This window comes from Rousettus aegyptiacus, unplaced genomic scaffold (genome assembly GCF_014176215.1).
Source record: "Rousettus aegyptiacus isolate mRouAeg1 unplaced genomic scaffold, mRouAeg1.p scaffold_m13_p_4, whole genome shotgun sequence".
NCBI classification, from domain to species: Eukaryota; Metazoa; Chordata; class Mammalia; order Chiroptera; family Pteropodidae; genus Rousettus; species Rousettus aegyptiacus.
The window spans coordinates 152,916,612-152,931,538 of NW_023416307.1; the positions used below are offsets into that span (position 1 = coordinate 152,916,612).

A 14,927-nucleotide genomic window follows, 5' to 3' on the forward strand; every position below is an offset into this window, starting at 1 on the left:
CCTTGCTGGTCTATCCTGGCTTGAGACGATTGCTTCTGGTGTGACTTAGCTAGGCTGCTCACTCCTGCTGGGCCACAGTTGCTTAAACTGTTAAATAAGTGGGTGGTTTGCAGGATAGATCTCAAAAGCCTCTTTGAGCTCTAAGATCTTAGGATTTCCTATTCTTCAGAGAGTAGAAATACAGGAAATGGTTCAAAGTGGCTGTTGCACACTTGAAAGGTGCCTAGTGCAGCTGAGGAACTGAATTTTTAATTTTAATTAAATTTATATAACCATATGTGACTTAGCGGTTACCATAGTGGGCAGCACAGCTCCTTATGCATTTTGAACGACGATAGGTTTTTATATGTACATATTTTTGAAATAGAAATTTTTTATAATTTCAGAAAAACAGTTCAGGCTCATTACAGACAATACAGACAAGAAGAAGAAAATAAAAATTAGTCATGAAAACACCTACTCAGAGATAACTGCTCTTGGTGCCTTGGTGAATAACCTTCTAATTTCTCTTCTATACTTCTGTCACGGGTAGCCAGCCGGTTTTCCAAAGCATGATGTGAAATCATCCAGAAAGGGATAAGGCGCGTTGGTAGGAGAAAAATGCCTGTTTACTGCCCAGAAGACAACACAGATATAAATCTCAGCAAAATGCCATGCCTCATTTTCTCTTCTGGGTTGTAGGTCATCAACCCCATGGGCTGGGATGCGTTTGGACTGCCTGCCGAAAATGCTGCGATTGAGCGGAACCTGCATCCAGAAAGCTGGACACAAAGGTACGTATTTACAGACATATCCAAACTCCTACTCACCGAAACCTTAATGAGAATTTTTAAAAAATCCGTACGTGAAAAATAGAAAGCAAAGCGAACAGAACATTGTAGCCTGCGCAGTGATAAACAGGATTATATATATTGGTGTTTATCGTTTACTAAGAAATCACAAAGAGGATTTGGGGTGTTCATTCATGTGTTCATTTAGATGCTTTGCTATTCACAAAGTTATTCTTCCTTTGAGTATTTGCATTTGGAAAGAAGAGAAGAACAAGAGAGCTGTATTTGTTAACTTTCTACAGTGTTTCTCATCTTCTTGGCTATATTCACATTCCACAATATAATTTTCTCTGAAGTTCTGTTAATTTTTGCCTTTAGAACTTTGAAGCAGGAAGAACTTAGGCATCTGATATGGAAAATCTATGGCCAGTTTCCTCGGGGCACAGCTTTCTCTGAGGGGCACATTCCCAATCCTGCTGTGCCTCGGGCTTCCATGGACCTGTGGGCCAGCAGCGCCCACGGCTCTCCCTCCTGGCAGCGTCTTGAGGGCAGGACCCAGCAGCGTGTTCGGGGCCCACACAAAGGTCTGGGGCCCTACCCCACCCACCCCCCTGAGATGTAGGCGCGTGGGGTTCCAGGGCCTGTCCCCAGTGCGTCTTCTCCTTCCTTTGCTTTGTCTTGACCAAGGCTGCCTTGTAAAAACATCCACGGCACCATTCACTTCTCCAGGAGAAATGATGATCAAGTAAAATGGATCATAGAGGGTATAAATTTGACACGGAAGCTAGACCAGGGATTGGCAGATGTACAGCCCGTTGGGCCAGATTGGACCTTGCCCGACGTCGTAAATAAAGTTTTATTGAAACACAGTCACACTCATGTGTTTACATCTTGTCCATGGCTGCTTCCATTATACAGTGGCAGAACTGAGTAGTTGTCACCGAGACCATACAACTCACAAAGCTGAAAACGTGACCATCTGGCCTTTTACAGAAAAAAGGTTGCAAACCCTGTACTGGAGAGTAGCAGTCAAGAAGATGGCGCCTGAATCAGGCCGCCTAGGTGCAAACCCTGCCTTTCCTTCTTGCCAGCTAATCGACCTGAGCGAATGACTTCACGTCTCTGTGCCTCAGTGCACTTATGTGTGAAAGAGGGACAGTCACAGTTCCTACCTCGTATGAATGGTAACGGTTAAGCACCATCTTAGTCAGCTGCTGGAACAAAAAAACCATCGTCCAGGGGGCTCGTAAACAACAAATTCATTTCTCACGGTTCTAGAGGCCGGGAAGTCCAAGATCAAGGCACCTGCAGATTCGGTGTCTGGTGAGGACCCACTTCTGGGCAAATCTACAGCCACCTTCTGTCTGTGGCCTTACATGGAGGGAGGGGCACGGAGCTCTCCGGGGTCTCTGATAATAAAGGGCCCGAATCCCATTCACCAGGGCTCTGCCCGAGTGACCTATTCACTTCCCAAAGACCCCACTTCCAAATACCATCACAATGGAGGTTAGATTTTAACATGTGAACTTGAGGGGATATCAGTGTTCAGTCTATGAAAAGCACTTTTGTGCAAAAATGCTTAGGATAAAGCCTGGAATAAAATCGGCTATTGTTAGCTAATCAAAGATCGCATAGAGAATTTTTTTCATGGCTTTTCGTATTTTCAGTCTGCTTGAACTAAAAGAGGATGCAGTAGAAATGAATTAGTTCATTTTCCGTAACAAAAAGAGAAAACGATGTATTTCCTTATCTCACTTTGTATTGAAGTTGATTGATTCGCTTCTCTCCTTCTTTCTCGGTTATTGGACAGTTTCAGAATTCGGGTTCTGATCGACAAAGCATGGGACCAGCTTTCCTTTGGAATCCCACAGTTTGCATGTTAAGATTTTTTTTTTTTCAGTGGATTTTGAACTTGTCCATGCTCAGTTTAACCCCGTTTGGAATACGGATGTGGACAGGCCAGGGGTGCGTGTGCCAAGGAGTTGCCTCTCTGAGTGGACAGAGGAGGGTCCTGTCCCCAGGACCCAATGCCATTGTAATTTCTAGTAGACTCTAAACTGAGTCCAAAGAATAGATGTCTTCTACCATGGGGACATTTTCATTGATTTTTAGTGATTAACTTTTTTTTTTCTTTTTTTCTTTTGGCAAGGGCAGAGCAACACATAAAGCCCTTTGGGATAATAGACTTTTCCAGTTTCCCTTCACATTCTCAAGTGTAGTTTGTTTCTGGCTTTTCCCTTCTCCGAAGACCAAACCTCTTCTCCTTTGTTTCACAGCAATATTAAATACATGAGGAAACAGCTGGATCGCCTGGGCCTGTGTTTCAGCTGGGACAGGGTGAGTTAACCCTTTTTCCTGGAGGTCTGCATTTTCACGAAGGTTCTCATCGCGGGGGCCTGTGCGCAGCCAACTTCATGTGCTTCCTGTTTGGGTCGGCAGCACAGAGGGAGGCGGAAAGCAGGAGGGATGGATTAGCGCTCAACAAATAAGAAAGTAGCCCCAGTGGATAATTTGCCTACAAACAAGTAATTTTCTGCGGGATTAAGCTAAGAGTGTTAACTGGTTATTTAATGTCACCGTTGGCTAGGATTTATGTGTGGCAGAAGCTTTACACAAGGGTGTCTGCTGTCCTCAGCAACAATTTAAAAATACTCCTGGAATGTATGTAGAAGTGATTAAGTAGCAACTCATGTGGTCCTTTTAGGTGATTAGGTGTTAAGCCGATTGACTATTTATTTACCTTTTGTTCCAAGTTCAGAATCGAGGCTCAAGGGGGCTCGTAATGATTCTGTCACCTGGACGTTGAAACTATTCAGGCTGAGTATGGCTGGGCTCTTCAAAGACGTGGCCGAAGGCTCACCCCCTAGACGTCGGTGGGTGGTCTGTTAGGTGAGATGGACTCCTGCTTGGGCCCCCGTGAAGGGCCCTTCCAATGTCATGATCCATCTTAGCATCCCATTTACTCCACAAAGTGATTGGGGTGTTCATTGCCGGGCCTGTCAAATTCAAGTTCTCATCTTTTTACTCCTAAGAAGCACCTGGAACAAACCCAAATGAGATTTCCTTCTCCTTCCCAAATATTTCTTAACTGATTGAGATTTGATGAGTATAGTAAAAAAGAGCGAAAGTCAAATGTATTTAAATAGTCCCTGACTTTTTTTTTTTTGTAGCTTCTTTAGATAAGGTCTGGGCTGAATCAGTTCTAATTGCACCCTGATGCCATTTTTGCCAGGTACTTGCAAGGTTGCCAGTGTCTCATGTGGTGGAGGTGTGAAAAAGCCCTGGGTCAAGTTGCCCTGAGGTGCCAGTAGAGAATCACTAATGGAGTGACAGGCAGTCCACAGGGAGCACTCCCGAGATGAGACAGTAGATTCCTTGAGGGCAAAGATGGACTCCTTGAGCCTCTAACGCATAACTCACCTAGTCCTGCACCAGAACATCAACCGTAAATGGTTCACAGATTGATCATTTTCACGGTTATCATAGGTTAGAAAACACAGAAAAGTATAAAAAAGAACGTTAAGTCGCTGTGGCAAATTTAATATCCCGGATGGTTCCTTGCAGTGTTTTATTTTGGAATTATAAACATCTATGTAATTTCCTGTTGTAAAATTGAATTCATAATGCGTATTTTTATCTTGCTTTTTTTAACCTATTGTTTATGAACACCTTCCCATTTTATTAAATATTCTTTGAAAAAGTGATTTTTATAGCTATATAGTTTTCCACCTTATGATGACACCGTAACTTATGTAACCTCTCCCTTATCATACATTTAGAGAGATTTTAATGTTTTCCTATTATAAATACAGGATCTCAGTCCCTCCTGTGAAAAGCTGAGGTCCAGGAAGCTCTCAAAACAAAGTTTCTTCATAACTCATTTGACTGCGAAACCTGACTTGAACTGATAACTATCTCCCTTAGAACGAGTATTCATATATTTACTGTAAGAATAGTGGTGTGGCTGATGACTAGGTGCTCTCCCACTCCTATTTGGTTAAATAAATAATTACCTTTCCATCTCCAGAAAGGCCTTGATTCTAAAGCACACTCGACTACAGGCGTCTCAGGCTGGGGACCTTGAACCTGCAGTGCAGGTTGTAGGTGAATACCAGCACTGCCGCCACCGCCGTCCAGTAGCTGCTGAGCCCCTACCGCGGGCCAGACACCCGTGATGATCTCTTTGGAACCCTAACAATTTCTACGAGGTTTTATTGACATCATTTTATGGCCGGTCTCCTCAGTGGCAGGGCTGGGCCAACCCACTGGCCAAGTCGACAGCTGTTTTCGTCCTCCACACTTGAGGCAGAAATCTTGACACACATATTTTATTATTTCCTAATGTAAATTCTCAAAAAAAAAAAAAAAAGCCATGAACAAGTAAGTTTAAGGTTCATGGTGCTTAAATTTCAAGGAAACCTAAAGGTGTAATTTGGCTTATGATAGTTAAAGGTACAAATTCACACCCTCCCCCCAAGTTGTTACGCAGTTGTTTGTACCTATATTTATTTATTGGTATTGATTGTATCTTTTCAATGTGTTTAACGAATGTTTGAATTGGGGGTGTATGTGTGTGTGTGTGAATGATCTAGTCATGTTGTTTGCCCAGGTCGGTGGAGATGTTTGTCATTTTTTTAACGATTCTTATTTTGTCAAAACACTTTTCCCTCAGTTTGTAGTTTGCCCTGCGTTCTATTTATGGTGGGATAAATACATTGACATTTTTTCTCAATCTTTTATTTAGTTTTTATACTTAACTGAAATTATTTTGGCATAGAAGACAAGGAATTACTTCTTCTAAAAAACCAATTGTTTTTTTTTAAAAAAAATTTGTAAACAGTCTTTTCCTCATTGATTTTAAAAAGCTACCTTTATTTTACCCATGTTCGTTTATATACTATAATAAATGGATCAAATGAACAGTATATAGTATATAGTTATTTTGATCCATTTATTATAGTATATAAACGAACATGGGTAAAATAAAGGTAGCTTTATTTTATATACTGTTCATTTGATCCATTTATTATTACGTCATTACTAAACTCTTTTAGTTACGATTGCTGTATAATTGGTTTTAATATCTGCCAACAGAGATTCCCTCTTACTGTTTAATGTTGATGGCACTGTCTCTACTGCCATGTTTCTGTTTCCTTAATATGTTTTGCCCATTTTTTTTTTATCCTTTATTTGTTGAATTCTTGTGGTGCCTCACTTACAGATACAATTAATTAAAAAATTAAAAGGTAGACAAAGTGTGAGGGTAGGAGGGACCTCCTTTTGACTGGTCTAGAGTCTTTAAAGTGTAAGCTATTTGTATTTATTTTCGTGACTAGTCATTATTTTCTAATTAGACTTTTTGAAACAAAGTTTTGGGTTTCTTTTTATAGTCTCTTGCATTTTGGATTTTGTTTTCTTTTTTTTCCCTTGAGAGATTTCAAAAATGCCAGTTCTCTTGTATTCTTTATCTCGCTCGGTTTGCGTTTTCTTTCTCAAGCCTCTTTGCCAGATGCTTTTTTTCCTACTTATTTTACTACCTTAACTTCGTAGACTATAGATGTTCGGAAATTTTCTTGAGAATACAAGGGGATGCTCTTGGAAATTAGTTTTGCTTCCTTTAATAAATCCTTTCCTCGAGTTTAGAATGCTGCGTACTTGTTTGTTTCAGGATCCCTTCGTAGACACCCTGTGGGTACCGCCCTCCACCCCCCCCCCCCCCACTTCGTTTCCTTAGTGGATTAGTCCAGTCAGTCTATAGGTTTAGAGATCCATCAGCCCAGAGGGGAGGGAGGGAAGCTCCATCCTTGTCTCCGCATCATCTATTTCTGTCTGGGTTTGGGGACTCACTGCTCCTGGTGCATCGTTCTCTTTGCTCTGATAGGGCACGTGTGAGTTGTGGCATCAGGTCCCTCCTCCTTGAAGTGCTGCTGAGCCACCACAGCCAGAGGTGTCTAGATTGTGGGCTCCGTCTGCCCCATAGCCCACTGCCCCCTCTGGACCTTGTCATTTGGAATAGGGGGCGCCAGAGCCCTGTTTCTCAACCCAGTCTGTCCTTAAGAGGTGGAGACGCTCTTTGGTTTGTGGTGTTTTTCTTCAATCTGGTCCCATCTGCCGAAACTCCTTGACCTTTCTGGCATGTCGATGGCACTTTCTGTTGATGCCGGTACTGCTCCGGTCCTCTTGACCCCCATCCTTATGTTCTCTTGGTCATTTAATGGGAGCGATGGAAACAAGTTTGGATGCATGTGTTCTTGATGCCCTCTTGGCCAGAAGTCCACACGTGCTTTTGGATTAAACCTTTACAGTCTGTTTGGTCACATGGAACTTTAGGTAAAGCAAGGCGGTGGAGGACTAGTTTATTTAATTGACTAGACAAATCTGTGCCCTTTGCTAGATAATATTCCTAAAGTCTCATAAAAACCAGATAACTCAACAGATGGCTAGCTGACGATTAGCAGAATATTTTAAAAATAAGATGGCTCAGAAGTGTTATCTTCCTCCCCCAGATAGAGAAAGCCAACTTTAAAACCTGGGTCACAGCCTCATTCGTCCTGTCTTTCCCTGAGCGGGAAATCCTGGAGGAATGGTCCAGCCCTTGAGTCGCATTCTCCTTTTTCTTTCATAAAAGGCTTAATTCTCTGGGTTAAAAAAAAAACTTTCTGCATTTCTGGAATTAATGCATTTCTGGTGAGCCAGAACGATCATCAGATGATGGCTTTTAGCACAGCACTGCGTTTCACTTTTTCAGATATTATTCCCAAAACGCTTGTTTATTTTTCAGAAGATGGAAAGTAAGAAACTGAAAGCCAGATCTGAATAGCTGAACATCTACTGAGGGAAGAGTGAAGAGGAAATAAAATTCCAAACTGTGCAATGAGAGAAGAGAGGAGTGTTTCTTTGCGGACACTCACCTTGTGGGATGATTGGCAGCCTTTCTGAGGAGAAGGGATGGGTGGCCTTTGACACGCATGGGTCCATGTTATGGCCTCGGAGATCGTGAACTGGCCCCGGGGAATGGCCCAAGGAGCTCCTCGTGCCAGATGGCAGAGTAGGCTTCCGAGTTGTTTGGTGTGGCCCCTTGGGGCACGTACGTCCCTGACTTCGATCTCTGTCTTCTCGTCTCTGCCTCTAGTACCTGAGCTGGTTCTGGACCAGGCCCTGGCTATGAATGTTAATTGAAGTGGACTTTGGGGCCCAATTTTTATCAGGAATCATTTGAATAATTATTTTAGGAGCAGTCCCTAGGAGTTCCCCTCAAAACCAGGCAAAATAAGAAGGAAAATAAAGTCCAAACCGGATAGGATTCAACATAATACCGCAGAATCTGCCAGAAGAGGGCTTTATTGTTTGTGGTGCTGGCCGATCAACCCCCAAAAACATCAGTGTAAAATCAGAACAAACCAAAATGGACACATATTCCATAAACGATGTTTGGATTAATTCAGCTTGTCTCGTTCTCCCTTACTGGCGTAATCAAGAGTTGACCGTTTGCTGAGTTCCTTTATCGTGAAGCTCTTAGGCGTTTTTATTTACACTCATTTTCGCTGGGTTTTAAATCCCCGTGTCTGATTTCCTTCTGCTGTTCTCATGTTCAGGCTTCTGTGCATGTCGGCACCCAGCGGTAAGACTGACCAATGGCTCCGCCCGTGTCGGGCCAGAGAAATCGCAGGCACTACTGTCCCCTCGGGCAGTCGTCCACCAGAACAGGCTCAGCGCGCAGCCTCGCACCCTTCCCCAAGGGCGTGCGGGCTGAGGGGGACGCGGGGTGCGGTTCCCCAGAGCCGTGGAAGAGGCGCCCCAGGACCCCGCTCTGTCAGGATTCTTACCTGGACAGGCTTTTGGTGCCTTTGGGCTCTGCCGGTGACACGTGACATCACTGAAGGGCAGTCGTTCTGCAGGTTTCCCTGGTCGTCTTGTCGTTCTTCGCAGCATGGGGTGGTTTGCCTGCGATTCCGGGGTCTCCGTTGAGCCTTTTCTTCTCCACCCTGTGTCGAGGGCAGTCCTCTCTTTCCATCCCAAACTCAAAAGCTCTTTGGACCACAACCCGCAGGATTTATTTTCATGATTTTCACAACTTATGTGATTTTCACAATGTGTATGATTACAGAGTGAAAATTGCTAGGGCTTCAAGGCCCCTACTACCTTGGCCTTTATTTGCACAGAGGACTAGACATTCGATAGGAAGGATTAAACACAAGAAATAAGGAGGGCTCCGGAATAACAGAAATACATGTTTTTAACGTTTTTTTTTTTTTTTTTCATTTTAAAAGAATTCAAAGAATAGCTTAAAACAGAAAGAACTTGGGGGTAAGCACACTCCTGAAAACGCCGTCGGGAAGATGTCTGTCGTGGGAGCTGGGAGCAGCGGTTGCCTTGACAACACAAAACAGGCACCCGAGTGTTTGACTCTGCGAGTCCTCGCTCAAGTCCTTACGCGGGGGTGCAGACGTTAGTCTGGCAAATCTCTGGCTTTAGGAAACTTGTTCTCCCTCCGAGTCAGAAAATTAACCTTTTGTCCACCACACCCCCAGGTTTCCCTTGGTTGGGAGGGAAAAGGACACCTTGGTTTTAGCTGATCTTTCAGCGCTTCCCCTGTGTACGGCAAGGTCGATGCTGGTGCCGAAGGGTCCCTGTTCGGATCCGCAGTCATCGTGAGGTTGGGGACCACGGTCTCATCACGAAGGCACAGCACACGTGCCGCCGGCCTCATGCACAGCCGAGCCAGCTCGGCGCTTACCAGCCTGCAACACGTGAGATAAGTTTTTCGCTGCTTCAGCCAGGAGAATGTTTTTGGATTCGTCAGCCCCAAACTAAAGAAAGAGGTCTCTTGGGGCTGCTCAATAAATGTGGCTGTTGTTTCATCCGCCGTCACCACTGGCGGTCGCGAGCCGGGTCCGGTCGTCTCTGTCAAGGGATGCATGCCGGCTCATGGGACTAGGGCGTCCTGATGCCATGCTCGTCAAGTGCTTTTAGGAGACAGGATCTTGGGCGCTTATCTGAGGTCTGCGTTTTGGTGGTGAGTCTTGCCATTCACACGTGGTGGGCATGATCTCAGCCTTCTTTGCAGGAGAATGCTGCTTTTGGTTATTGAAGAGATTAGATCATTCTTTAAATGCCTTAGAAAATAAGTACAAACTCTCCCTCCGCGGCTGAATGAGGCCTCCAGGTCAGTCTTGAGCATCGGCGGGTGCAAACCTTTGACAGATGATGCCTGTAGTTGTGTGGAGACAGCGGCAAGCAGCATCCACGAGGTCTTGAGGATGATGTTGCTACTCCATGAAAAATAAATTAGGTTTATTCATATATATCCTCATACCGGTGGTCCCTTGGCCTTGGCGAGCATCAGAATCACCAGGAGGGCTTGTTAAAGCCTGGGTTTCTGGGACCCACCTCCAGAGTTTCCGACTCAGGAGGTCTGTGATTTTGTTTTTCTGTTTGGAAAACCGGGATCTTGGGAATGATCGTGCTCCCAAACCTTATTAGGTAGGGATCAACGTACAAGCCTACCGTCAGTTCTTTCTGCCGCATCTCCCTGACTGCAGCCAGAGGTCTCTGCCTTTACCTGCCCGTGCGATTAAACTGGGCTCACCTGGATAATTTAAGATACTCTCCTTGTTTTAATCACATCCACAAAATGCTTGTAGCCGCTTAACTAACATGGTCACAGGTTCCGGGGTTAGGGTGCGGCCCTCTCTGGGAGGCCGTGCTTCCTGCCACATCCCCGCACCCTTTTTGTTTTTTAATGGTTCTTATAGACTGAATGTTTGTGCCCTGCCACCTGCAAGCCAGGAAGGGAGCTCTCCCCAGAACCCCACCCTGCCGGCACCCTGATCCCGGACAGCCAACCTCCGGGACTGTGAGAAAATAAACTTGTGGTCTAAGCCACGCAGCTGGTGGCGTTTTGTTGTGGCCGCCCAAGCAGACCAGACCAAGACAATGACTTTGGCTTTCGAGGAGTTCAGTGTAGCGCTTTTGTAGAAGGTCTCACGGTTTGGATGTGTCTGGTTCTTCAGGCATCAGTTCCAGTTACGGTGGCTGCACACCAAAATTTAGCGGCTTAGAACAGCACCAGCATTCATTTTGTCTATGTTTCTGCAATCTGGGCAGGGTTTGGCAAGTCTAGCTTGTCGCTGTGCAATTAAGCATGATCCGGGCGGCTCGGAGGCTGGGTGGGAGTCATCCGAAGGGCCTGCCCACACGCATGTCTCGTGGCTGGGGCTGGAGCAGCTCGAGCTCCCCAGGCATCCCTCCCCCTCTCTCCCTCCTCCTCTCCTTTCCATCCTCCCTGCCCCCCCCCCGCAACTCTCCCCCACCCTTTTCCTCTCCCCTCCCCTCCCTCCACCTCATCTCTCCAGCCTGGTGGCTGCAGGGCAGCCAGACATCTCACATGTTGATTAAAGGCTCCCGGGTGTGAGTCCTGAGAGAAAAAGCAGATGCTACACCTTGTGGCCCTGCCTTAGAAGTGACTCTTAGAAGTGACTCACTGTTGCTTCCTCCATAGGCATAGGCCTGGCCACATGCCAGGTAGGGAACATCAGCTCCACCTCTGCAAGGAGGGAAGAGTGTCCATGTCCCGTTATGACAAAGGCACGTGGGGTTGACTGTGTATTGGCACAGCCGTCTTTGGAAGTTACAATTCGCCATAACATCTTTACCTTATTCTGTTATCCTCTGTATTACTATAAATAGGATGTTAGGCTTAGAGCTTGATTAGAATCAGATTATCTTTTTTTTTTCCTCTAAATTTAATCAGCGTGCGTGCTGTGTGCTTTATAGCTCATGCACACCTGGGGAGACGTGTTGTCTCACTGTGAGCGATGCCAGGTTTGATCGTAGGTTAAGGTGGCGATTGCTGTATCTCTTTATGGTAAAGCTACACGCTCCCCTTTATAATTCGTTAGTAATTTGTAGGATGACACTTTGGCACCATATGACTATTTCATTTCCCAGCAACCTTCCAGCCAGGGTTTTAGGCCCTTACCTGACTCATTTATTACACTGAAGACTGAAAAATGGGTGAGCATCTTCTGCCATTCTTCCTGCATTTATTAGCTGGCATTCCTTCGTGATGAAGAGCTTCTGTCTATCCCTCTGTTTTATATCGCTATAAATACATTGATTTTAATTTACTCAGTGTGTTTATAAACAGTTACGTTTTGACGTTCAAGATGTCCAGATTTGGCCAGTAGGAGCCATCGACATTACGTTTCGAACAGCCATCCTGGCTCTCGAATGCGGCCGTAATTCATGTATTTCCAATGCCGCGTAGTTTTCCCGTATACAGGTAACGTGACCTGCTTGTCCACTGGAGTGTCGGCGACTCGCTGGGCACTTCCGGGTTCCGCCCGTCCCCCGCTGTTACCACGGAGCCGCTGTAGACGTCCTCGTCCGCGGCGCTCGCTTCCGTCGGCGCGTCCCCACCTGCAGGTGGAGTGGCCGGGACGCAGGGGATGGGTCCCTCCAGCCGCCGTAGCCGCTGCTGCCGGGTTTCCCAAGGGGCCGCCCCAGCCTACGTTTCCGTCCTTTATTCCACGTCCCCACAGCAGTTGCTATGATCAGACTTTTAAAATGTGGCCAGTCCGGTGAGTTTCTCGCTGTGCTTTGACTTTCCTTGATTGCTCATGGGGTTGAGCACCTTTTCTTATCTTTACTGACTATTTGAATATCCTCCTTTGGGTGTCATTGTCTTGCGGGAGTTCCTTATGTGTTCTGGATAGGACCCCTTCGTCAGTTACATGTGTTACAAATATCTTTTCCCAGGCTGGGTCTCGCCCTTTTAATCTTTTCAAGGTGGACTATTGATTAACAGATTTATTTCAGTGTAATCAAATTCATCGGTTATTTCCTTTATGGTTAGTCTTCCTCGCATCTTGTTTATAAAATATTTCCATAAAGAAATTCACTTAGCCTTTCTCCCTCAGATCTCCAGTTCGTTTAGAAATGATTTTTGTGGGTGTGAACAGAATGAGACAGGGGTATGGTTTCATATGTTCTATATGAAAGAAAGAGTTGCTTTGGGTGTTTATGTTTAAATGGGAGAGATGACAGGCCTGTACCCACAAGGTACCCCGAGGCCCCCCAGACTGCCTCTCATTTGTTCTTTGACCAATCAGCCTTGTTTTTCACCTTTTCTAAAAGCTGTAGTTTAAAGCATTCGCTGGTATTTTTAGTTTTTAATTCACTGAATTAAATTTCACTGACATCTGTTTTGGAACGTATGGTACTTTTTGGAAATGAGTGGCTTTATCAAATGAATTGTTTGATTTGTTGTTTTAAGTATATAAATTGACAACGAGACTGTGATGGTACTTCGAGCAGGGGTGGGGGACAGGCCAGGGCAAAAGAGGGGCACGAGGCTGACTGGCACTTTTAGGGAGGTGGTTTCTATATTATACTGCAAGTTCTGGGAGTGCTGTTTTCTCCTGGAGTTTCACACTTGGGTTTCACATATATTTCTTATAAGGTAAACTGCTTAAGAGATGTCCAATCACTATGAAGGATGAGCCATTCCAGGATGAGAGTTATTCATAGCATCTCATCGCCCTAAATTAACTTTTCAAATAACCTTTCAAACTTACTGTCAAAACATATCTCTTGTTTGAGAAATTATATGTAGAAGTCAATTTCAGGTGAGCCCGAAATTAAAAATTTTTTTTCTTCCAATAAGATCCTGGAAGATCCGAGGGAAACTGGCAAATGGCCCAAGGACATTGCCAGCTAAACAAATTTGCAAGAAAAAACTACGAGATAGAAAGATCGAGGAATTAGACCCATCTCTCAATGTAAGGAGCAGCGTGCATGTTTTGACAGGGAAGGACTTGCTGGGGGCCGCTTTGGGAGATTAAACTGGGTGAAATCACCAAGGGAGAAGGGAGGCTGTAGAGAAAATAGAGGGCCCAGAATGTCTCAAATGCGAGGGTCAAGAGCTGAGGAGGAGCCCGAGAAAGGCCCAGGGTTGGAGGAATCGCAGTGAAGATGATGCCACAGAAACCAGGGGAAGGGTGAGTTTTTACAAAGAGGGCTCAACAGTAGCCCCTGGAAAGAGGGGGCATGGGGCTCAGGAAACCACTGATGACCAAGCTGATTGTAACAATGAGCTTGGAGGAGGGGATTCTAGGAAGATGGCAGAGTGTGGGAAGCACCGGGAATCTGTCTCCCAATCTAGACAGCCGTGGCACTGGCGGAACCTGCCTGATGTGCCTGTTCTGGAACCCTGCAGTCTGCTGAAGTCCAGCTTCCAGGGGAAGGCTCGGGTGGTAAATTGAAGTTGATTTTGGTCCATTTAAGTTCCGATCTCAATGATGGCTACCCACCCCTCACCCCATAGCCCCAACGGCAGGCACCTGCATCCGTGTTTCTGAAGCAGCTTACACGCAGCTTGCAGGAGTCAGGGATGTCCTCTGTATGTTGTGGGTCTCTGCCCTGATTGCTGAGGTTATACTTAACGGTGGCTTCACAGTGTAAGAGTAATGATGCTGGCAATCTGGATATGCCAGAGAGAAGCCGTAAAGTACTAAAGGTGAGTACAATACGATAAGGTATTTTGAGAGCGTGAGAGACCACATTCACATAACTTTTACTATCATATATTGTTATAATTGCTGTATGTGATTATTAGTTATTGTTGTTAACCTCTTGACGTGCCTAATTTATAAATTAAACCTCATCATAGGTGTGTATATGTAGGAAAAAACACGGTATATTCAGATTTCTGTGCTATCCGCGGTTTCAGGCATCCACTGAAGGTCTTGGAACAGATCCCCCGCGAATAAGGGGGACTACTGTAGACCCTTAACAATGGTTAAGATGGTAAATTCTATGTGCATTTTACCATAATAATAAAAAAAAAAAGGAAGAAAAAAACCCCAAACTTTGGATGTGAAAATAAAAGCTGGGAAACTTTTCCCAGTGAAGAAAGGACCGCTCTTAAAAATTGCTCGAGGACGCCCTGCGATTTCAAAGCACAGTGTCTAATTTGCTGTTGTCCAGTGCACGGGGCACTCCAGTTCGGAGTGCCTCGGGGTCGAAGGCGCCCCAGCAAGGCGCCCTCTCCCTTCTCCTCCTTCCCCATGTTCCTGTTCCCCTCTGCGCCTCCTCATTCCGCCACAGTGTGTTTCTCCCCTGCATTGGCGTTTATACTTCCTTTCGCCTTCTGAA

The 14,927-nt window shown here is 45.3% G+C and overlaps 1 protein-coding gene across 2 annotated transcripts in view; it reads left to right on the top strand.

Moving 5' to 3' along the window:
- LARS2 (leucyl-tRNA synthetase 2, mitochondrial) overlaps nt 1-14,927 on the top strand; it is a 120,393-nt gene that overhangs the window by 15,933 nt on the left and 89,533 nt on the right. For both annotated transcript variants that reach the window (XM_036218806.1, XM_016141333.2), the window contains exons 4-5: nt 682-773; nt 3,047-3,107. In XM_036218806.1, coding sequence (XP_036074699.1) covers nt 682-773; nt 3,047-3,107 — 153 coding nt within the window. The remainder of the gene's footprint in view (nt 1-681; nt 774-3,046; nt 3,108-14,927) is intronic.